The sequence below is a fragment of the Acanthopagrus latus genome, chromosome 1 (genome assembly GCF_904848185.1).
Source record: "Acanthopagrus latus isolate v.2019 chromosome 1, fAcaLat1.1, whole genome shotgun sequence".
In the NCBI taxonomy this organism is placed as follows: domain Eukaryota; kingdom Metazoa; phylum Chordata; class Actinopteri; order Spariformes; family Sparidae; genus Acanthopagrus; species Acanthopagrus latus.
The window spans coordinates 30212762-30238040 of NC_051039.1; the positions used below are offsets into that span (position 1 = coordinate 30212762).

At 41.6% G+C, this 25279-nt stretch overlaps 1 protein-coding gene across 5 annotated transcripts in view; it reads right to left on the bottom strand.

The window, feature by feature from the left end:
- Positions 1-25279, bottom strand: part of sh3pxd2aa (SH3 and PX domains 2Aa) — a 104737-nt gene that overhangs the window by 25361 nt on the left and 54097 nt on the right. For 3 of the 5 annotated variants that reach the window (XM_037113518.1, XM_037113510.1, XM_037113527.1), the window contains 3 exons: positions 24565-24590; positions 16096-16140; positions 12104-12232 (listed from right to left, as the gene is read on the bottom strand). In XM_037113518.1, the coding sequence (XP_036969413.1) occupies positions 12104-12232; positions 16096-16140; positions 24565-24590 (200 nt within the window). The remainder of the gene's footprint in view (positions 1-12103; positions 12233-16095; positions 16141-24564; positions 24591-25279) is intronic. The other 2 variants (XM_037113541.1, XM_037113533.1) reach the window with 1 other exon arrangement.

A 25279-nucleotide genomic window follows, 5' to 3' on the forward strand; every position in this document is an offset into this window, starting at 1 on the left:
TATTCCTTCATTTTTACCTGCTGTCAACATCTAACTCTGGCCAGCAAGAGTCTTCATTATGAAGCCACTTGAAGTGTTTCAGAGGAAATTTCAGATTTGTTACTTAGCTTTGGAGAATTAAGTGACACAGCACTACTTTGGGATTGCCCAGAGATAAATCCAAACCACTTCAACATCACAGTGTGCACAGTGTATGCCTTGTATGTAGAGGGGAGATGGATCTGTCCCGTGTTTCCTAAAGTCCAGGATGATTTCTGTTGTCTTTGTGGTGTTCAGAGACAGGTTGTTTGCTAAGCACCACTCAGACAGTTTCAGGACCTCGATCCTATAGGCAGACTCATTTCCCCTGTGATCAGTCCCACCACCGTCGTGTTGTCTGCGAACTTCATGATGGTGTTACTGAAGTGGGTGGGTCTATAGTCTGTGACAGAAGGTGTAGAGCAGCAGGCTCAGCACATACTCTTGTGGGGAGCCTGTGCTCAGTCCGGGTGGAGGAGAGGTGGTGTCCCAGTTGGACATAGTGTATGTGTATCATATGTATTGTATGTGTACTCCATGGGAGAATCCAGGGTCAAAAGACCATAATAGTGGATTTTTCAGCTCTAAAGCTATATTTAGCTAAGCATTTGTTTTTTTTATGGAGACCCAAATAACTTTTATAGGTGACAGAACTACATGAATTCTACACAGAACTAATAATTTGGTTGCAAGAAAGTGAAAATTAGTGGACATATGACATTTTGAAAATGACAGATTCATCTTTCTAATAAAAAAAAAAGAAAAAAGAAATGACATTCTGTTATTCATTTGATTACTGCAACCATTAAGCAACAAATATTTAAACAAAACCATGTAGCCACGTTTCCTTAGGGTCTCTTGGATGATCAGGACCCTTTTCAGCCAGTTCCAGTAAAAAAAAATAAGTAACTGGTGAGGTATAGAATACACATATAAGGAATCACAAAAAATGCTGAAAATCTAGCCCTGATTGCAAAACTTGAAAAATGTCCAAAAGTATTTGGAGTACAGCTATATGATTTAACAAGATCCCAAGCATTTAATACAAAATGTTACAAATGAATCTTTTCATGAAAATCCATAACAGTAACTAGGAAGCCAAGTGAGTTGGCACGGAATTACTCTACCATTTTTTATGATTAAACAAACAAGATACAGCATGTTAGTTAGTGAGCTTTAGAGGTGTATGGATATTGGGCAGAACCAAATTTGTAAGCAACAACAGGCATGTGTGAAGAAAAATAAACTGGTCTGATTATTATTTTTCGATTACCTGTCTCCTACGCATATGTCCACCAAACCAAAACATCGAACGAGTCAAGAAGCCTCTTTATCCCACTCACACATGCCAAGCTTCAGACTCCCATCATGTGCACATATGGTGTTGCAAGGCAGAGTTTTGACAGGGCCCAGTCCCCTTATAAATCCAGCTCTGGAGAAAGTGGGCACAGTAAAAGCAGACAAATGAGGACCAGAAGCGGTACTGGACCTCCTCAAATATGCACATATACACAATTCTCCCCTCACATCTTCTAAAACAGACTGCAGATAAAGGGTAGAAAAACAAAATGCAGATGTGAATATAAAAAACCAAATGAGAAAGATAGAAAAACAGTCACCCTCTGATGGTAATAGTCAGTTGGCAGCATGGCAAACCTGGGCCAGACGGTTGTGTGCAAGCAGCTTTTGGTTAGATTACAGTTTTCACAGAAAATCTGTCCTTGTAGGAGGAGATCTGGGCCGAAGATTGGCAGCAAAGATGGAGAAAAATTACTAAGGCCCAATTAAAGCAAAGCATAACTTGGCTCAGGATATACATGGGATGATGCATAACCTGACCAGTGAAGTTCAGGGAGGGCGTGGTGGGTCCAATCTATTGTAATGGGCAATATGCTCACTTTTAAAGAGATTAAACATGGAGGGTAACTTATGTGTATTTTTTTTGCTCTATGAGTGCCAGCCTTCAAATAAGCACAGTTTTAGACAGTCTCTCCTCAAATACATGCTGCTGAACTTCATACAGTTGTATAAAAAGTAAGGTAGTATTGGAGGAGGTAGTATTGTCAGGAAGGGCTTAAAAGAAAAGTTCAAATTCTAGCTATTTTGTCAGCTCACACCTGGCCACAGGAGTGGGGGGGGAGATGAAGCAACCAACCCAAACTAACACGACCCTTTGTGGCTTTTTTAGAGCAGTTATTTTAAAGTCTGAGCTCTTGGTAAGGATCATGATATGGCTGGGTCGCTTGGTGTGATGTGCCATTTTACCAAAAATAAGTTATGCATGGATGTTAATTTCCACTTTGGTCCCCCTGCTACTTTTCGTGTATCATCCTCAGAAAAAAAGAATTAATTTGTTTGATTGGCACATTCCCTAGAACTAGGGCTTGGCAAAATATGGATATTATAATGTTATTGAGATGTGACTACCTAGGATATCCTTTTAGATTTCGGATATCGTGATATGGAATAAGTATTGTCTTTTCCTGTTTTTTGAAGGCTACATTAAAGTAAAGTTGTGCCATTTTCTGAACTTACAGACTGCTCTGCTTGTTCTAATACTTTCCTTTACTATTACTGATGACCATTTATTTATTGTTAATATTTTGCCAAAGTACCAGTAGTCATTCAAACAATACTGAGGAACAATCGAGGTATTTGGTCAAAATGAATCTGATCTTGGATGCTGTCATCCAGTCCTAGCAATTATTTTCGGGATATATAGTGTATTGCTACATAACTAAAAAATATCATGATACTATTTTAAAGTCATATCACCTAGGCCTACCCTTTACGGTGCACATTTGTTATCCCAATGTGAAAAATAATTTGAATTTCAATATCTTTTGTCTTTAATCAGTGTCTTTCAGCCTCAGGACAACATTTACACCATTAGTTACACTACTTCCTTAAATAGAAGAACTAGATCGTTAGTTTGTTCAATGCTTTTCACTTTTAGTTTTGAGAAACAAGTTTTGTACTTCATGTGTGTAAGGTCTTGCAGACAGAGATGTTCAAATGTTTTCATCTTAACTTAACTGAAAAATGAATGTGCTGTGATAATCTTGCCGACTATGGAGTTCAAGGTGGCTTCAAGTAAAGCCAAAGCATCCACTGTAGGGGGTTGGAGTTAAATGGGAGAAAACGCATAACATTTTCTCTGAAACATGAATCATAACTGCACATGTACGTTTCCATAAGGTGCCATAGAAAAATGATTCAAAGTCAAACTCAGCTGCTGGGATGGGTGTTGGCAGCTGTGAAAATGAACCAGTGCAGGACAAACACATGGTGTTCAGGTATTGAAGTGCACACTGTAGAGCCATCCGTACATTCAGTACAGCAGAACACACTTGTTTTAACAGGTTGAAATGAGCATACCTTATTATTGGTGCCTAGGTTCACTTTGTGTACATGTGTTTGGGTGAGTCACACGATGTGCAAATGCTTTGTCAGTCCTCTTGACTTGAACCTCAGCTTCGATGTGTGGCCTTCGATATAATTAGAACTAAAGTGCTCATTTCCTGGTAGGTGTCAGGTCTTTGTATTGCTAAGGTGCTTGCCCAGCCTACATCTACACTAAAATAGAACAGGTCAACAATTGCGTTGCTTTTTTTATTTTCCTTTCCTAAACTGATTCTCTAGCTAGTTTGTCCGACATAACAGAGCCAACTGGTCTGGAGGATTTATGAGGCACTGAACATCTAATGACTAATATTCAGAGAGGTTATGCAGCAACAGCTGCTGTCTCCTACATTTATACATACTGCACAAAATATGATGTAAGACAGCAGAGGGGCTGTAATTGGCATTTCTTACAGCGTGGAGCTCTAATTGAAGTGTCTAGCTACACCATGTCTTGGCAGGCAATAATTGCCTGCTTTCTACCACAGAGGGGAAGTGGAGGTCACAGTGAACACAGTGGAAGAGTAAGTGAGCAGAGCAACATTATCATTGACCGTCACAGACCTGGGCCCTGTGGGAGAGGTTTGGGATAATGGGAGATGCATGAAGTAACACAATGAAAAAGACATAGAGAGCAAATGAGTGAGAGAGAGAGAGAGATGGTATGGGGGAAATAAGACAACAGAGGGAGAGCCTGTAATTGTTTGGCTGGTGCTTCAAAGCAGTGGCTTTTCATGCATATTCCCCTTCCAAGAACAATGGCACATGCTTTTCTTTCCATTTCTCATTTTGGCACTGTCAAAACGGTCATCAGACAGTTTTTTTAATTATGTCTGTAAGAAATACAACATTCACGGAGGATCCACAAGGTGACCGTCATTCTAGTTTTCTTTTCTCAGCATCTAATTAGGAACATTTCCCCTGGGTAGCAGCAAGAGCTAGAACACATTGCTTATTTCTTCAGATCATCATTAACATTTACATTTAGGGCATTTAGCAGACGCTTTTGTCCAAAGCAGCTTACAGTAATTCATAGATACATTCATAGACTGATGGCAGTGCCAACCAGCACATCAGGAGCAGTTTGGGGTTCAGTATCTTGTTACTTTGACATGCAGACCAGGGGAATCAAACCAGCGACCTTTTGATAAGAAGATGCTGGCTCTAGCCCTGAGCCACAGCCACCCCTGATCTTCACACATTCCATGTGGACATGCTCAAGATGATAAAATGTTAAAGTAGTGACTGAACCACATTCCGAACTCAGGACCAAACACAATCCAGAGCAATGACACCTATGCATTTGAAACTCCATGTCAAGCTTTTAAATATTCCATATCTCAGCAGCAAAGTACAACCACGAGAAGTGCAGCCATGCAAATTGCTGAAAAGTGTGCCAGTGTTAGGTGATTTGCAGTTGGAGCACTTCTAACAGTCCAGCTGAAACATCAGTGCGAAAAGATGCCTGCTGCTTTGACAAAAAACTCCAATGTCAAAGTGTGTTTACATTTAAAAGGAGACAAGTCAAGTCAGCTATTTCACATTTCTACCATTCTATCTCTGAGCTCAAACCCTAAAATTGTGTTACTGTACTGCCAATGGTGAGGTAAAGATTAATACTACTAGGGGTGTGAATCTTTGATTTCAGGTGTCCAAACCAAATCAGAATTTATGATTCAAAACAATTTTGCACTAAATTACATCACATCAGCTATCAGTAAATAGAGGACCTTGTCTGGCTCTCACTTACAGACAGGGATGCTGTTTACCAGGAGAAATTTCACTGCAATGCGTCGCAATATTTTCTCATTATTTTTTTTTTAAATTCAATTAGCTATACAATACCTACAGCAACACAATAGTTAACAACAATTGTTAAAGGTTTTTGCTTGAAATCACGTCACATAATGATCGTCAGTCAACTATGGGAGCTCCTTAATGTTTGTCTTGCCAAGGTAATTATTACTTCTATATTTTGGGCCAATTTTGGATAAACTTCAGTATGTTGCAATTTTTTTCCCCACTTTTAGAGCTCTCTGAAAGTGAAGATGATATGCATCACTGCAAGTAGTCCCCATGAACGGAAATCCAGCATTCACACCCAAAACTCAAGAATCCCAGTTTCAAAAGCAAAGTTGAAATACTGCATTTCTAAAGAGCTCATATTGCCCAATACCAAATATCATAAAAAAAAAAAAAAAATGTTGACACTACAACGCTGGCTAAACTGTCAAGCTTCAAGGATACATGCAACTACTTTAACCATTTATTGTTCCTTGAGAAGATGTTATAGTGGCTTTAAATTACTTCTTACTCAAATAATAAAATGTATTTCTGAACACAACCTTGATCCATCAGTGTGCCTTAACTCTACACTTTTTCAAACCTTTTCAGACTTTCTCTTTAGGTTCTCATGCAGGAGTCTGGATGGTGGGCATTGGGTATTTGCAATGTGCATTTCGTATTTTGTTGAGTTGATTGATTGCCTAACAAAAAGAATAAAGAAGAACAAAACGAAAAACATTTGGTAATGAGCACCCTTGACAGCAATACGGTAAAATTACCCAGGGTACTCCCATGTTTCCTCCTGATTTGAGAAATGTTAAGGTTATCATAATAACTTTAAAATGTCAACTTACAATGGGGAATATAATGTACCTCCACCCACTTCACTGCTCTTTGAGAAGTCTGAACAAACTGAAACTTCTCTCTTCTTTGAAAGGGTGTTCACCATAAAGAGCAAATCTGCTAACATCTACCTCTCAAACATGTGGGTGATGACTACTGTATATGTACAAGAATGGATATTTTAAAGGAGTGCCACTTTAAGACACTTCAAAGCTTGTTTCAAAGATAAAAATAGGATACAGGAGGGGCCAGCCAACCTCTTCTGTGCCGTAGAAAGTCTAGAAAGTCTGAGCCAATTTCAAGGTTGTGCTCTTCATTGACACAATGAAATGGGGGCATAACATCCCAATTTGAAGCTTGTGTTACCTCCTCTTGAAGCTTATGTCATGGTTGGAGTTTTCATTAAAAGTGTCTTGTTACTGAGCTAGACTTGTTACAAGTGAAAGCATATTGCCAGTGGTGGGACTTTGAATAACCAGCATTGACTAAACATCACGCTCAGCGGGGTCAAGCTAGACATCTGCATTTATCCTTCATATGGTGTATGTGTGCTAGTATCTGCTACAGTACCACCATCTAGCTATAATATCCCCCTGTGACACACACACACCCCTCTGTGCTAACTCTATCATCACGCTCTTTAAAAACAATAGATTTTTCTGAACTGCAGAACAGGCAGATTACCGCAGCCTGTTAGCTCTCTGTCAGTATCAGTACCTATGTCTTTTCTATGCTAATTCAAACATGCTGTTTTTAACCTGAGGCCCTCAAACTGGCTCCCTGGTCAGTTTAAAATAGTCTCTCCTGAGCCTCTGCTACTCCCAGATTGTCTGAGCTCAACTCAAACACTGTGACTGAAGCAGTTTAGCACTTTTTACTGCCTGAGGGTGAGGCTAGTTTACAGGGCTAAGCTAGGGTGTTGTGGGGATGTTACTAGGCCATCTCTTGGGGGTTAGGGTTAGACATACTGCCCTGACTAATACTGGCTGTCTGTTTTATACCCTGGAGGCAATGCTAATGTTGCTGACAGTCACCCGTGTAAACTCTGTCCAAAACAGTGCTCCCTGATCTAGAACATCCTTTAAGCTAGTGCACAATAGACCTTGATTTAAGACATAGGCTACATGACAGCATAAGGCGTAGGGTATATCAAGTTAGCCTCTATGCAAAAACCTTTTATAGCTCCCTCCAGAGAAGGCTTTAAGAGGGAAAGGGTGCATCATTTCACATTTTGTCACTTTGATCATTTTTAGAGGGCTCGACAGTCCACGTAACATTTGAAATGTAATTGAATCTGCAGATTAAAAAGAATGATTAAGCATTATTTTTACAATGTTTTAAAACTACAAAGATGGGTCATTCATCCCTTTGGGCAACATTATTGGATTTATTTGTTGTATCCTTGTTGGATTCTCAGTGGTGTGGTTCTGAAACAATTAGCTTACTAACGGATTAGTGGTGTCTTTTTTTTTTCCATTTATATTAAACATGTTGGTTTCTTGTTGGGGCTGTTGACTTATGAAGGGCATTCTTTTAAGAATGATCATGTTCCAAGTTCAGAGTAATGAATCCCTTGCCCCAAACATAAAAGTTTAAAGGACAGGCAGTCTAATCAACATACTAGAAATCACCAACTGAACTTACTAATGCTTTAACTCAGTAGAAGTTTTTCTTCTTTGAGCCGCTCCAGCATACACATGCTGCAATGATTGAACAGCCTTAAGGTAAGTCTTACCCTCATCTTAACTACAACTTATAGTGTAAATGACCTAAAGCGATGTGACGTTCTGATACTAAATTTTAGCTCAAGGCTTTCTTTGGAAAGGCATTCCCTCACTAGATCTCCTGGGCACTTTCGAAGGTGTGGTGGTGAAATATTACCAAAACTCCTGGCAATGAGTCTTCCTTCAAAACAGTGCTGTAACTGCTGCAAGCAATGCTACATAACAGTGAGATCTTGTTTCTGTGTAGACTGTAGAAATGTATAACAAAGTCCACAAAAGCATAACTGTTATCATTTATCAAAAATAGGTGTTAGGTTTAGAGTACAGTCCAGAGAGAGGTAAGCCAGTCTGTCTAATCTCTTTAAATCAATTGTGACAAAATGCCCCTGAAACTTGGCTGCAAGGAGGGCCAAAATATTTGGGCAAATGGCTTCTCCGGCTGGCGTTGTGGCTTGGGCTGTACACTAACCCAAAGACTCCGGTTTGCAGTTTAGCGTCAAGGTCCTCCTGGCAGATCCATTAGTCTTGCCTGATGAAACAGGGAGAAAAAGGTATTTTTCCCCACATTTATTTCCCCCTTTGTCACTGTGGCCACAGAGTAGAAGGCTATTGCTGAAAATACATTTTCTTTTCTGAGATGATATCAGAAAGTGGAGAAGAAAACACAACTGTGTTCAACACAGCATCCCGTATTTGTGTGGGTGTTTTTGTATTTTTCCAAGTAGCAGACATTAGAGAGCTGACCGAAAAATGAAGGGATCCCATGCACAACTGGAACTGAAGCTTACACCAAAGCTTAAAAAATGTTATCAAGGTTTTCCATACATATATAGCGAGTAGTTAAAATATCATTTCCAGATATTAGGATATTGTCTTAACTACTTGATGTATCGCTTTGAAATCAGATATCCATAGTCCCCAGATGATGACTCCTGATAACTTTGGTGCTCCTCTGACTTTTCCTCAAGCACTAGAACTTTCAGTGTGTCCAAAACTTTGGCTTATGGTTAATTACTTAAAGGAATATTCCAGTCACGTTTAATCCATGGTCTAACACACCGTGACACAGAGTAAGACCCCCCATGAGAGATCAAGTTTTCCAACCGCTAGCTTATATAGTTTTAGCAACCTAAGTAAAGACTGCACGATAACAATACACTGCAGTCTATGCCTCCACCAAGAAACCACTCATAAAAAAAGCCACTCATAGCCACAAATAATGCTCAGAACAGCACCAAACTTCAGCAACAGTACAAACAGGGTCCCAGCTCATAGTTTGAGGCATCAAACATCTGCTAGCTTAGATGGATTTCTACTGAAAAGAGAACACAGCTCACCACTCTCCTGCAGCAGCGTGCTCGCTGTGGGAAACCCTGTCAATCGATTACTGACATGAACTGATGACATGACAATAAGCATCAGCTGAGCTTTGTGTTCAGTGCTAAGTGGCTAACATGTGGTACCACTATGGTGAACCTGGTAAACATTATACCTGTTTAGGACCAGCATATTTGCATATCAGTATAAGCATGTTCATGTGCTTATGTTTAGTTCGAAGAGCTGCTGTACCTGGGGACTGTTTTATAGAGCTGTCAGCACTGGAGAGGACTCTTGTTTCAAGTGATTTCTAAGAGGACTAGAATTCTTCAGGTAAACTGTCAATCACAAAATCAACTTAACCTCGCACTAGGTAATGTAATGCTCCCTGTGCCCCGTCTGCTATCCCATGAGTTATTTACATCAAGTACTTTCTGACAAGGGTCCCCAGCCTTTAAAACACCCTGACCTTTCCTCTCTGTTTCCTTCCCATCACTGCCTCCTCTCAGTCCAACACACCATATAATTTAACTGGTCACATATGCAGATTTATTTTCTCCAGCTGAGACATTCCTCGCTCCAGACACTCTATGGTTCCCATGTCCGAGGAGAGACCAGGGAGAGAAAACCATGACAGCGGCCCAGACACGGCCTCTTCTCCTCTCTCGGGGATGATTCTGGCTGTCTGTCCTCGACTCCCCTGGCGCTTCATAAATCTCAAATTTCTAGATAGGATGGGCAAGGATACAAGTACATAGAAATCCCCCACACATGGGCATAACCACACCTAGCCCCCAGCTCATGCACATTACTGATTTAACCAGTTTTCACTATGACAAAGGACCTTCTTGACACAGAGCAGTGGAACAGCTGGGTCTAGACTTGCAATAACTCTGACTATGGAGATGAATCGATAATTATATAAGGTCAAGCCTGCAGACACTTGAAAACTGGCTGAAGTAGTCTGTGTTTGAATTAGGGACAGCATAGTAATGCTTAGCAAAAAGCAAAGCATTTGACGAAGGGGAAAGTAAAACATTGATTTCACCCTTGTTTTGAGAGACCACAAGGCTGTAGTAAAAGCTTTGAAAGTGGAAAGGGGGCTGCGGGTTGCTATATGAGCTCTCAGATGTGTTTGCCTTGGCATAGTGACTGAGTGATGTCATCATCATCATCATCATCATGGCTGTTGCTCCACGTCTCTGGCCCAGTAAATGACGACAGCACACATATCCAGCTCTTGGATGAGAGCTCCTCCAAGTTCAGCAGTTGCTTATACTGCTGTAAGCGCTTCAGTCAGCAGTACATGTTAATATTCAGATGGAGCTCTCAAACTGGTCTGGTGAGCACATGCTGTCAGGCCAAGATTTTCAGAAATGGGATCACCGACGAAAATTCAGGCTGAGAAACACTTCAAAAAAAAAAAAATAAATGTAAAAAGTAAAAAAGAACATTAACTCCAAAGTGCTCCTGGGAATCAAAGCTGAAAGAGAGAAATACATTTTCCCCTGAAGTCAAGAGTAAACAGGAACACCTGACATTTCAAAACCTCACAAACAAAGGAGAGACGGACATGAAGACGTCAACATGCTTGAAGTTTTTCCGAAAGCCACATCAGCAAATAAATCATTTTCCATGGAGCTTATTCACTCTGTGAAAACTTAATTTCACAATCACCACATGTATGCTTACAGGGGAACAAACTGGAAATGCACCAATGTGTATGTGAATCATACACAGAGACGAAATGACAAGCTAGTTCAAAGCCAGAACCGACTCATTTAGACACATAATCATTGGAAGATGGGAAGGCAAGATATCTCAAAGCAAAATGAATTCACACATGTAAGCTGTGTTTAGATAAGATTCTTGGGAACAACAGGATTATTTCTGCCAAGCTTTCTGCTGACTTCTCTCGAGTTGTGCCAGCTGCTTGTCGTCAGTGGCTGCTTGAGTGGAAAACAACTTCTGGCACTGCGATTGCTAAACACAGTTTCTCCAGGGGAGAGGCAAGGTGAACAGTAAAGTGCTGCATCTAACTATTAAGCCAGGAATCTCTGTCTACCTGTCTTATGTGGATATCTCCAGAACAGCTCGTCTAATCTTCTTCATGCTTGGCAGGTTTGTTGCTGAGGACCAAAGGAAGTGCTGTATCGAATATGGTGCACACAACTGACGCAAGCCAAGACAAGAACAAAGTTATTTGTATTTAATGTGGATGTGAACTGAGCTATCGCGGAGCTGAACAACTCTGCATGGTGTACGCTGCCTATTAAACATTTATCATTATTCAGTGTGTCACTGGTCTAAATCACATGAAACTCAGCCCTGTTCTTCCATGTGTCCTCAGCAGTAAAACTGTAAATTGTTACGTACATCAGTCAAACAGCTCTCAAGATATGTGATGAACAGACAGGCAGAGATTGCTGCTTCATCGTTAAAACTTTATTCAATAGTTATTTCAATAAACAGTTTAATAACTGGTTTGTAAAGCATTTCATTGCTCCAAACAGCAACTTCAGTTTGATTAACCATTAATGTACCATTTATTAATGCTGCTACCAGACTGGCCCCGGCCACAACAATGCCTTTCCTCCACATGTACACTAACCTCTGCCAGCCAAACAGCACCTCCAGGTGGTGCCAAGTCCTAGCTAGGCGATCAGGAGACTGGTCGAGGAGGGGAAAGATTGCGGGAGAGCACAGGAGTGGGAGGGAGGATGGAGTGAGGGACTCTCGCGGACAAAGGGGTTAGAAAAAGAGGGAGTGAAAAGAAGAGAAGGGAGGGATTGAGATGCTGAGTGAGCATACCTCTGTGTGTGTGTGTGTGTGTGTGTGTGAGGAGTGTGTTTACATTATTAATGTGTTCTCCGAGAGAGGAAGATACAAACAGGAAGGAACAACCCAAATGTCAGCCAGTTCGAAGAGCATGTCGGTTTTGACAAAGACACATTTTCACATAGCCTGGGTTACATTAAGCGTGCGAATGTTCAACAGAAGAAGACTCCACTCACCACTTTCGCTCTTCTCGATCACATCCACCGTCTCGCCAGCCTTGAGGCTGATCTCCGAGTTCTCCTGTCTCTCGTAGCTGGCCACGGCCACGTACTGCTCCAGCACCATGGGCTCCGAGCTGTCAATCCCTGAGGGGAAGAAACAGGCTGTCAACCACCTGCCCGCCGTGGCGCCCCGCGAACGACCGCCGCAACCAACTACGCCGCTGCTGCCATGCACCCGGTACGCAGCCATCGGCCAGCCCCTGCTCCCTGCCACCCCGACCAATCAGAACGCAAGCTCGCAACTCGGCTGCATAGTCCCAAACGTCTGGCCATATAGCTGAGTTGACCCCCAGCCCACAGCAAAGGACTGAGGCGCATTGGAAGGAATCAAAACAAAAGGAGGGAGCGGGATGGAAATGTTTGCAGGGGCGGCATCTCACACCTAATGTGGATCCATGACCTGAAACTATAAGATCCAAAATAGAAAGAAAGTGACGGATTAAAAGGAAAAAGGAGAAATAAAGGAGCAGCTAGTGGTTGGCGGGGAAGACTGAGGAGGGAATGAGTGGAAGAATGGTGAAGTTTCCCTGTGGAAAATCAACAGTGCGGTTGAGAGGAAAGGCCTCCCCTCCGCTGCCTTTGGAAGCCAGCCGTTGGACGGCAAGTCGGGAGGGGGGGTGAACACACCAATCACGGTAGTCGGCACTGCTGGCCTTAAATAGAAACATATGAGAGGAGGAGAGAGCGAGAGAGAGGAACAGGGAATGAGGCTGGGTCCATGTTTATGTGAAACAAAAGAAGAAAGCATTTCAGCTGGGGTTAGGCCACTGTGTTTTCTCGCTCTCCTCGCTGATATTTAACCTTTTCAATGCCAGCAGTGATTTTCCTTTACTAATTTAATTGGTGTGGTATTTATCTGATCTGAGCTGCAGACACGCCTGTTAGCTTGCTTGCTTGGCCACAGAGAGCTTAATATAAACAGATTGGAGAGTGTATTTTAGCCTGTTGTGTTTTGTTGTTTAAGTGTCTCAGCATGTCTGTATCTGTGACATTTATACAGTGAGAACAGATAAATTGATGTTGAGCAGGTCAGAAAATACTGTAAGAAAGTCCTGTAACGCATCAGTCTGCCAATTTGTCGAAAGGGTGACTTCACTCTGTGACTCCGAACATGACTCAGATGCTGCGGCTGATCATAACAAATCATCCAATGAATGCAGCCCACTCCCAAACGGATCCTTACCGATTCACTGATGACCTTCCAGAACATTTAATGTCATTTCTTTCACCAAATTGTTGTCACCACATGTGTGCATGGCAGCTGCAGCAAGGTATAAGTGAATTAAAATGAAGGTGTGGGTAAGGTTAGGCAGTTAAAAGATGGTTAAGGTCAGGGACAACATTATCAGCAACGTTAACGAACACTCCCTCGCAGCCTGTGCACAGCCTCTTAACAAAAGCAAACGTTTTAAGAAGTTGTAAAGATACAATTGTTGCTTGTGCTATGATATCAGTATAGAAAGGACACAGCTCTTGTTTCACTTGCAGGACCCAAGATGTCACACGATCACCTTACTAGACATGTAATTACCTCAAAAAAGTGGACCTAGTGTTCAAGTTAATCTTTTATGGAATAGTTCAACATTTTGTTGAAATACAATGAAGCTTGTTGCAGAGTTAAAGCTAGATGGCTGTTAGCCTAGATTAGCAATGTGACTGAAAGCAAGGCACAACTGACTCTTTACAGAATTAACAAATATGCCTACAAGCACCTCTAAGGTTCCACCATGAATCTCAACACACCAGGAAATTGAGTCTTGCGCTGACATTGAGGTCACAACTTACGCTACAGATGTGTTGGGCAGACGGACAAACTGATGTTCATCAAGAAATAGCTTTTATTTCACTGAAGAGGTGTAAGTGTGCATATATCTTTTTTTTTTTTTTTTACTTTGGACAGACCCACGGTAGCTGCTTCCGCCTGCTTCACTACTTCAATCACATCCAGCAGATTTTCTCATCCACCTCTCAAAAAGAAAGTGAAAAAAAAGTATTTAATTACCTCTAAAAGAGCTAGCACTACTTAAGGTCTAAGTTAGGAAGCTTCACTGCCAAAAATCTAGTTTTTATGATCGATCAGACACATCCAAAGTGCAAATAAAAGGATCAACTCCAGTAACACAGCTTCAGTAGAAAACGTTTCTATAAGTTATTTTTGAGGAAACTGACAATTGATCACTAATATAAGACAGTCTAACTAAGACAGATGAGGATACCACATCTACTGTTTAGAACAAGATAACAAAATATAATTTATAAAAAGAGAAAAAAACATGTCAGCACTAGCAATGACAATCTAGAGAAGACATGAGCGCTGGCTAATTACTGCAGCTGAGAGGAAAAGTACTACACTTTGTCAGCAGATCTCTCCATCTTCCCATTTAGGATCAAACCTGAGACAGTGGATTCTCTTTGTAAATGGGAAAAGATGTTGAAGATTGATTGTATTCATAGAGCTAAACTGTGCATGTCCTGTATGTACAATGCCAATGTCCTTAAAAGTCTACGGGGAGATTTCCCTCAAACCAATCTTCACGAGGCTAAAGTGTTTACTGTGCAGCTCACAAGTGTTTTTTTTCAACTGTTTAGCACTTTGTTCCAAATGGAATTTTTCCTGACCCTCTCGTTTTCCAGTGCCCCTCACCCCTCAGAACAGAGTTATAAGGGGTAGTGGTTGAAATCTCCCCCTATGAAATAGGCCAACCCTTCAAGACCCTCATATGTCATCACTCGTCGCTGATGGCTTTCATTTAAACCGACCAGGCCAAACATCTCCAACATGCCGTCTTCAGCTGGAGTGATTTCTTTGGTGTTACTGTGACAGTCACAATGGTATCTACCATTTATCTGATGGAGACAGAGAATCATGGAGGCTCTAAAAAAATAAATAATTACGGACACTGCTTCATTACCTGGCCACTAGCGATGATTTACAGGCTAACATTAGCAACCCGTGCTCCTACCCTGCCAGTCTGCACTGATATATGAGGAACATTACCAAGTGCAGCAAATTCACTGCTGGACTTTAAAACCATCAAAGCCAGGAATGCAATATTGACATATGTCAAAATGCAGGACTTCCATGCACAAACTAGCAATAACGATGCAACATTAGCTAGCTAGCAAGTAAGCTACCAAGTCATCCTCAAACTAATAGTGATAATTTAAAACATGCGATAATGAAAAGAACCATAATACACTGAGAGAACTGATAGGTCTCATAGCCCTGGGTTTTTAATGTGCCTCACTACACCTAGACGTGAACCCGCAAAATGGAAGGTGGGACTAAGTGGCAGGGGCGAAGAGTGTAGTGGGGTTGGGCCTGAATCTGTTTAATGGTGGATTTGTCTTTGTGGTTCAGAACTCTACTAGTTCTAATGAAAGGAGACAACATGTATTTGTCTTTCCCCAGCAACGCCTCATTTATAGTTAAATGTCTCAGAGAATGTACATCAGATGGGGAACTCCATGTATTTATGTCATTATATGTTTAAATCTTCCAAGAAATATCCTTCCCTAGTATGTTTATTAGCAACAGAGACAATTTCAAGTCAGTTTCGTATCTCACGACTCTGCACTGTACAGTACATTCAAAGTCACAGGCAGTTATCTGCAGTCACAAATGTGAAGAACAAGACTTGACACCTCATTTCAGTCTTCGCCACATGCAGAACTAAAGTCCATGCTCTGGCCCTCCGGCACTGCGCCTAGCTGTTGCGTTGACCAATAAAGTCTGCAGAGATGGACAGACAGACTGCCGAGAAAGAGAGGGAGAGACTGATGGACGCAGAGGAAGATGACGCCGCATGCAAAGCAGATGTCGAGAAAAGTGCGAAAAGAAATAAACCGCCAAAAAAACAAAAAGGGATGCAGCCGGCAAGTTCCTCTCTGCACGAGCACAGTAGTGCATGCATATTCAACATGTTGACATAGACACACAAGGCTACCTGAGGCCTCTTTCCTTGGGCTGTCTGTAAAGCCGTACATCCATACTGCAGACGAAGAGAAGGAAGGAGAGAAGCAAAGAGATATTATTCAGTTGGACAGCATGCAGAAGCAACAGTATGGAAGAGCACACTTTATTCACACCCGCCGAGCACAAAATAGAAAGAGGCAGCGATTAAGTCCTACAATTTAGCTGAATCCTGAATCTGGACTGTTTCATCTGGAGATGACAAAGTGCTGGTTCTGAAAAGTGTAAAGTGCATCTGAGGGCAAAACAACTGGCCAAGGATTTGGTGCTGTGTATTACAAACACCCCTTCAATTTCTAATCTCATACTCAAACCCTTCCTCCTTCAGACTGCAAGACCCTCCCTCCACCCTTTCCATGATCCCACCTTCCTCCATGTCTTCATATCTTTAATAATTTCTTCCACCCCCTCTATATGGACCTCCTGGAAAGTTTGAGATGGTAGTCACCATTTCTGAAGTCTTGCCTGACCTCCCAACCCCCCTTCTTCAAAAAACATCTCAGCCTCTAGCCAGGAAATTAAACGCCATGCATCAATGAAGACAGGGACCGAGAAGCTGGGGACCGAGATCTGGGGTGCAGAAGACAGAGCTACCTTGGTATATCATAGCAAAGCTGTAACAGAAAGCTTGATTTGAGACCTACAGACCAAGATAACATATGAGTGTCTGTCATCTTGTCCTGGACGCGAGCCAGCATGAGGGCTGCAGCGCTGCCTCAGACGCAGGCCATATGCAGCGCACATAACAAGACAAAAGGAGCTGGAAGCAGCAGCGAGGCGGGCTACTAGGAATAGAGGAATATTCTTTACCATACCGCAAGAAATGTCCATCCTGATGTGTGCATGGAATTGGTCTTAAAATGTTGTAGTTTTCTTTAATCTTACGAAGTTCTTCACTTGTTTGAACGCAGCCGATCCTGATTCAAGAGCTTGTTTTAAGAAAGGTTTTCATCAGCTTTGCTGTATGTATGAGAATAAGTGAAAGTCTTAACCCTGCAGGCATTTAAACAGGGGAGAAATAGGAGCATAAGCTTAAATATCTACAGACGGATATAGACTTTTGTAGTATAAACAAGCAAAATGGGACGTTCTCTATTAATCACATTACATTTCAAACTGCTCCAGGGGTAGGCTGGCTAAACAACGTAACTCTATCATCTCCGAATTCTCATCTGTGAGCTACTGTGATGTTCAGGCACAAGCTTGAGTGAATAGTAATGAAATAAAACTCTTCAGAAAATGGTTCAATGGTTCAAAATTTGGTTTTGTTTACTGCTTCTATTTTCTGTTGTGATGAATGTAGCTATCCACGCAGGAAGATGAAATGTTGCACTAATAAAATTCCCAACTAAATGAAAGTTATAATCAAAATGTATTCATGTTGTGGGCCAATTAGCTCTCAAAATATAAAAGAAGTTAGCTGGTGTTACTAGAAATACGTGGAGTCTGATTACTTACTAGACAAAAAGTCATGTCAGTGGAATATTTGTAGAAACTATTTGTATCGTAGCCTATATGTAATCAAATCTAATTTTGTACTCAAGCAATTAGGCCGACCCATGGTAATGACTTAGCATTAGAGACAATTTCTAATTTGTCTTGAGTCAGCCTGTAAACTTAAACTAGGTTACGTTGTAGCTTTCCAGAGATCCTGGGATTTCCCAAATACAAATAAATACCTTCAGTATGAACACAAAACTGCCTAGCTAGCTCAATCTTGTGCAATGCTGATTTGATCCTTTCTAAATGTTCAGCTGACCAATTGGGATACTTGGTCAAAACTGCCTGTTGTTTAATTACTGGAAAATTCTGAAATAGGCCAAAGAAATAGAGTGGTGGTTGGAGTGAATAGATGTTGTTTCTGAAAAAAAACTCTGACAAATCCAACTTTTGTTTTCAAGTACAGCTGGTGTTATCACTCGACTCTCTATGAAAACATTTGAAAGTCATGGACATTTTTCACAAAATGAATGGTCATCAGTCTGAAATTGGGGCGGTTTCCCCAAATACTCAACTTTTGAAGAGATTGTTGTATTTCATTAGTAGCATGTACTGGATTCTGACAGGCACCACCCCTGCTGTGAAGCCCACAGCTCCCCTCTGTTGACTCACATGAGATAATAAAAGCCAAATCCCTTTCTTGCTCCACCAGAGCCTCAGGAGCTTTGCTGGATTGATGTTGGCCCCAGAGGGAGGGATATGGGCTGGTCTCAGGTCAGCCAGGGTCAAAGCCCGCTCACTAACACCCTACTGTGATTATTACCCACCCAACTGCTCTTAGTGTAGCACTCAACATCTGATTAATATTAACTCTCTTCTCTAGTCAGGGCTCCATGCTAAGTCCCCCCCCCCAACTCCATACAAACACACACACACACACACACACACACACACACACACCATGCTCAGATGCTTAATTTCCTTCAGCTTTTGGTGATGGTGACCAGTAGTTTTCTCTGTCCCATTGCTGCTGTGGTTAATTTTCCTAGAATTCTGACCCCAAACATTTATTTCTAAGTTTGGATTTGGAGGGGGCTTAATCACCGTATGTCTTGCTTTTCCATTGACTTGGTTGATTGTTTTTTGAAAGAAACATTTCTGTTATTGCACATCCCCCAAATAAACCAGAGTCAACGAACAAGCTAAGACCTGTGGCCTGAAGAACGAAGTGTCTGCTGAAGCTTAATGAACTATATATTCAACATGTCTGTAGCTTGGAGATCACATAAACTAGCTGGTGCCCTCCATGAAGGTCCTCTCAGAAATTCCATCAAACTGGCTGTTGTTAATCCCAGACCTGACAGTAAAGTGTATATGTAGCATGTTTCGTAGTTTAACACTGTTTCTCACTGTTTGGCAGTTATCCAGCCTCACCAAGTCTCATTAGTTCAATGTCCAAGACAACACCAAATTGTGTTGAACAGCCACAATTACAATTATATAACTGCAATATATAATAACGTGATATCAATATAATAATATAATATCTTTCTATTCTAAATACAGTAATAATTTGAACAAATATTTCAGTAATTCAAGTGCATTCATTCATTATTTGAGGTAAACAAGCACACTGAGAACATAACTAACTATTCTAAGGGAATAGTTTAGAAGACAGCAAGAGGTTGAGACCAGTTTTTGGTAGCTGAATGTTAATGTCAGTATGCAAACTTGCCAACTTCAACTATTTGTGCATCTAAGAGGTATATTGTTAATAGCTAGGGCAATGAATCAGCACATGGATTGCTGTTGTTGTCTATGTTGCCAATATCTATCAAGAGGATGTAGGATAGAAATGCCAAACTAGGTTTGAGGTGAAGTTTGACTATGAGTGAGCACTGGCAAGTGGATTTTTCACCTATAAAATCCACCTCAGTATGTATTTTGATTAAAACTCATTTAAAAGACAAATCTAAGGGGGGGCGCCCTGGTAGCTCAGTCCCATATACAGAGGTTTTGATATTGTATCAAGATTGTTGTTTACGTGTTTATGTATGTATGTATGTATGTATGTATGTATGTATGTATGTATGCATGTATGGATGGATGGATGGATGGATATGTATATATAGTCCATGTAAAGTAAAGTTCTTTTTTGGACCAAACTAGTACAACATCAAACTGACAGAATAAAAGAGCAGCAACATTGCCTTCCCTTGAGCTACATTGCCAATGTAACAAAAAATATTGACCCTCTTTCAAAAAAACAGTCCTCAACTGTGTGTGAGTATCAGCTTTCAAAACATCACTTCGGTAATGAAAAGGGAGTAAAAGTGAGGATGTGCGGGTGCTATGTGTATGTACTGTAACAACATCACTGGGTGTGTCTTCTAAGCGAGACTGGAAGAGAGGAGATGGGTGGGATGGAGAAAGAGACATGAACAGTTTAGGAAAAAAGAAGTAGACATGAGCTTTCAGCCGGTTTGTGCACACACAACTTATTAAACACCAACATCATGTTCTTACTGTGTACCTTAATCCTACAGCCCCCTCCAAAAAACAAACTGGCAAAAGTAAGATCTGAACCTTACCAATAGGTAAACAAAGTCAGTTATCACAGAGAAGCCTGTAGTGACACTCCCTGCATATCAATCACAGAGCTAACCACGCGGCAAGACACACCAACAGCACCTTAAATGCAAAACCTCTGTCACCTGACACCAAGACAAAGGCGACCGATAACAAATTACAGCGAACCGATATTGATTCGACACTCATGAAAAAGCACGGCACCGAGAGTGACTCCGACGCTTACAATGTCAAACCACAGGCAGAAGCTAACTAGTATCGATACACTGTTTAGCCAGAAGAGGAGCAAACAACAGAGATGTAAACATTCATCCTTGACTGTGACACAAATGTTGGCAGTGACAAATGGCTTTTGTGTTCATGGCGGTGGGTGACAGTTGACGGTCCCTCTGCTTTTAGCCTCCATACAGTGCTAGTGCTACAGAACACAGTTCCCAGCTCAGGCTGGGAGAGCGACATGATGCGGGTGACTGCCTGGAGGTGAGGTCAAACCCCATCACAGGCCACATCTGTTCCACAGTGAGCACAGTCACTCTCACTGCTCCCTCTTCTCTCACTCTCTACTTCACTCTTTACTCTGACTCACCTTACTCGCCAGTTTTTTTGGCTGAAGAGCAGCAAAGCGCGCCAGCATTACAAACACAAAGCTTTGCCCAAGTGACCCCATGCAGTCACACCATTGGTCGGTCGAGTGTGGGAGTTTCCCCCTGTTGGCTGTTGCTCTTTCAAAATGAGTAGGCGAGATTTTCACCTCACGTACTGTAACTCTAGATTCAATGAGTATAGGTGCAGTACACTAACGCTATCAATAGAAGGGGGTCCATCCCTCCCTCATGCAGGACTGAAGAGTCTTAGTCTAGTTGATTTAAACTAAGCAGAGCTGAGCTGAGACCACATAGTTAGCTCTTGATAACAGCCTTTATTTCAGGAGGGGTACACAGCTTGGATGCTACGCCCAATACGTTTATACCCCTTTCCCACTGGACAAAATACCCACTAACACCTGACCAAATGGCATTCAGTGGTTAGACATAAAATAATTTGGCCAGAACATATCACACTGACCATACACGATCAGGCCATAGACGGAGGTGAAACACTGTCACTCTAACTCCTCTGTCATGTTCAACATGCTTCAAAGTTTCAACATTGATATGATAAGAATGTGCTGACATTGTTATTGCTGGAATGAAGTACTTAGTGTGTCGTTAACTCTGTAAAAGTCAACATAGAGAAGGGTTTTATTTTGACAGGTGGCAGGTAATGGATGGTGTAAGTGTCATAGAAATGTGTCTGTTTAGAGAGGAGCTCCTGATGGCACAGACAACAGACCAGGTCTAAGATCCTAACAAGCACGGACGCTTAACAGATGTGTACACACAAACTGCCCTGTCCACTAAACACTAACACACACACACACACACGTGCACACACACACACACACACACACACACACACACACACACACACACACACACACACACAGAGCCCTCCTCCCTCCTCCATATGACAGACATCAGTCTGAAACTGTATCCTCTCTGCCATGTAAACAAACTAGCGCCTGTCTGATAGTCTCAACCCCTGTTGCCCTTTTCAGCCCAAACAGCACCCAGCCTCCATTCCCTCTGAATGTGGGCCCCACATGGAGGAGTGAGCTCCATCTGTGCTCTGCAGAGCAGTGGAGGAGCACCGAGCTGTGACCCCTCAATCTCCCTGGACCTGACCCCTGGACCAAAATAAAAGCATGTCTGACATCTATGTCCCCCACTAACTTGATGCAAGGCAAATCAGTATTCAGATTCTGTTCACACACACACACACACACACACACACACACACACACACAATCCATCCAAAGTTCATCCAGCTTTCAAATTCATTTGAATTATTGGGTGGACTTTCAGATCATTTCCTCACCGTTATCGTATTATCTTAAAAGAAAAATCCCACATATCAAGTTCATGACATTTATGGCATTAGGCATTTATCAGAGGTAGGCTTGCTATGATAGGTCTGTTGGTACTGTTATGTGGTATATATATATATATATATATATATATATATATATGTGTGTGTGTGTGTGTGTGTGTGTATGTGTGTGTGTGTATGTATGCATGTATGTATGTATGTATGTATGTATGTATGTATGTATGTATGTATGTATGTATATAGATAGATAAATAGATAGATGCCAGAGACAATGTCCTCAAATGTCTTGTTTTGTCCACAACCCCAAGGTATCATAGTTTACTGTTTAGAGGCTGGCAGAACAAAGTGAAATCAGAGACCGTTGTGCCTACAGAGACCTATGGTCATGAGTTTATTAACCAGTTGGAAAATATCTTCATCATGGCTTCCCTAATTAGAGAAGATGACATATAGCTGGTTCCATTTTATCCATTTGGCAACTCTACTTTATGTTTTTTCTCTCTGGAGAAGTGCTCTGATGCAATGTTTCCCATAGAGACAACAATAATTTGTTTAGAAAGACCAGAGGAACAGCAGGGAAGATTAGCAACTGTCATCTTCACAGACAATTCAAATCTATATTGGAGTGCTAGCCAGGGCACCTCATTAAGAAAATGTGACAGCACAGGATGTTCCTTCAATTTTCACTCATAGAAATTTTGCAGGTGTTATGTAACTGCCCAAGGGTTTAAAAACAGACAATCAGACACCCTGCTGCCACACTGAATGACTACTAGTAATGAATATTACTTCAGGTTGTAGCAGAGATCACTGGGTCAGTGGAGTGGCATCCAACTGAGCTTTATCCTAAAGAGTTAGCTTGGCTGACACAAAGGGTATGAAAGCCACCTGTTACAAGGCATAATACACTGCACTAATGGGATGTAGAGCAAAAACACAAGCTGGCTTATCTGCAGCAGCAATCAGCTTCCAAGAAATCAAATCAGTTTGAGGAATGTGGATGTAATTGAATTGGTAGTGAGCTCCCTCTGCAGCTACGACCAATCGATTCCTCACAGTAGGGTCACACTTTCTTTGCTTTCAGTCCAAAAATAAACTCACCATCAATTGCAAAAGTCTTTTTTTTTTTTTTCTTTCTTTTTTTTTAACTGAAAGGAAGTTGCCTTGGCCATCCTCAGAAATTTGACATATGAGGTCAAGGGGCCACAACATACAAACTTCTTTTTGCATTGCTATACACCCACTCATTAACAAATCTGAAGATTATTTCCATTCCAGAACTCACTACTCAAAAAACAAGAAACAACTGTCATCTGTAGGGCATCTGTAGCAAGATGATCATATTTTCCATTAACCACAAGCTATTTTCTGCATTTCCTCTTCAGTAATTCAGAAAAGATCCAACTGATATTTCCTCCTAATTTGGAGCATACCTCAGCTTAAAAGCAAAGGGTTAGGGTTCAGGGTCCAAGATGCATAGAGACTCACATGTCCAAATGATTTTGTTAAGCAGCTGTACTGCAGCTAATACCCTCTAAGAACCATACATTTGCTAAGATGGCTAATGCGGCTAAAAATCCTTGACAGTAAGGAATGGATCAATAGTCTTATAGACGAACAACCAGTTGTTTTGTGGTTTGCTGGCCTGTGCAACAGAAATCACATCAGTACAGTGGAATAGATCCAGTACCTGTCTAGAGTAGGATGTTTTTTACTCTACATGCTACTGATTTGTGTGGTTGAATTTTTACAACTTTTGTTTACCTATTGAGTTCCAGGAAATTAGACCATGCATAAATAAAACATAATATAAAACCAAAGCCCCCATAGTGCATCGTCAAAAGCATGTCTGTTAAAGAGAAACCATTCTTTTTTCTTCCTCAGTGAAAATGACTAATCAACAAAATGTAAAGTGTCGTGAAAAAGCTCCACCTAGAACTGCAGCTAAGACTCAGTTTAATCAATCTGTCAAACATTCCAATTGTCATTTACATTTACATTTAGGGCATTTAGCAGACGCTTTTGTCCAAAGTGACTTACAATAAGTACATTTTTCACAAGAGGGAAACCACGACATATCACCGTCAATGGCATAAAAAGAAATTGTCACATTGGAGAATTAACGCATTCTCCTTCCAGGACATACCCTATTGACTCCGTTTTGACATCCAACACAGCTATCAGTCAGTTCTCAAACCCCACCCACGGGTGCAAGCCAAATCAAAACCAGAAGGAGAGGGCTTGACAGCCGTTTTGAACCCACCCCAAAACACAGTCAAAAGTAAGTCATCATAATGCAGCAAGACAAGTAAACAAACCACAAACTGACATCACATGGATGGCAGATAAGTCACAGAGAGGGTGTAAGAGTCACAACAGCCTCCCTTGGATCTGAAGCGGCTCATCTGAAGAGCAACAAGTTGAAAGATAAAGGAGGGTTATGCTAGCATCAGGGGAGGACAGTTAAAGAAAACAGGTGACTTACCCGACTTGCGCTTGGAGCCATAGTCCCTGAGAGAGAAGCAACACAAGAGGGACATGGTTAGTGACAGTGGACGCCACTCAGTCGACAACAAAGCATGCAGTCACCGCTTATGGATCCTGACGCTCCTGAATGGCAAAAACTGGTAAACGCGAAAACACATGCGTTCAATTGGCTACAGCACACCAACAGATGCATGTGTTTGAGGGAGAGAGAGGAAGAAAGAGAGTGAAGGATAGAGAGAGAGAGAGAGAGAGAGAGAGAGAGAGGGAGGGTTGACTTTGGCCAGCTGCCCATACTCCCTGCAACAGACACAAATTAGTCATGTGACTCCAAAGCGGCACCACCATCCTCTTCCTATACTCCTCCTCTCCCTCCTTCCCTCGTCCTGTCAGAGAGCAAAGCGACCTCTCCCCATATTCGAACGAAGGAGGATCAGTTTAAGATGCCTTGCTTAATGGATTCTAATGAGATTATGCCACAAGGCTGAGCTATAGATGGGCGGTGACACAGAGTTGTGAGCGTGCCTGTGTGTGAGGTTTGCTGCGCTGAGCGTGTGTGTTTCTGCCCTTGTTAAAAGTGACTTGTGGACCTTAGGCAGCATGGCATTTCAGTTAGAAAAGATGGATGAAGGGATAGATCAAGTGAAGACAGAAGGTGCTATTTATAGAAGGACAAACCTGACAGTCTGCCACTCCACATTCTCGCTTATTTCTCT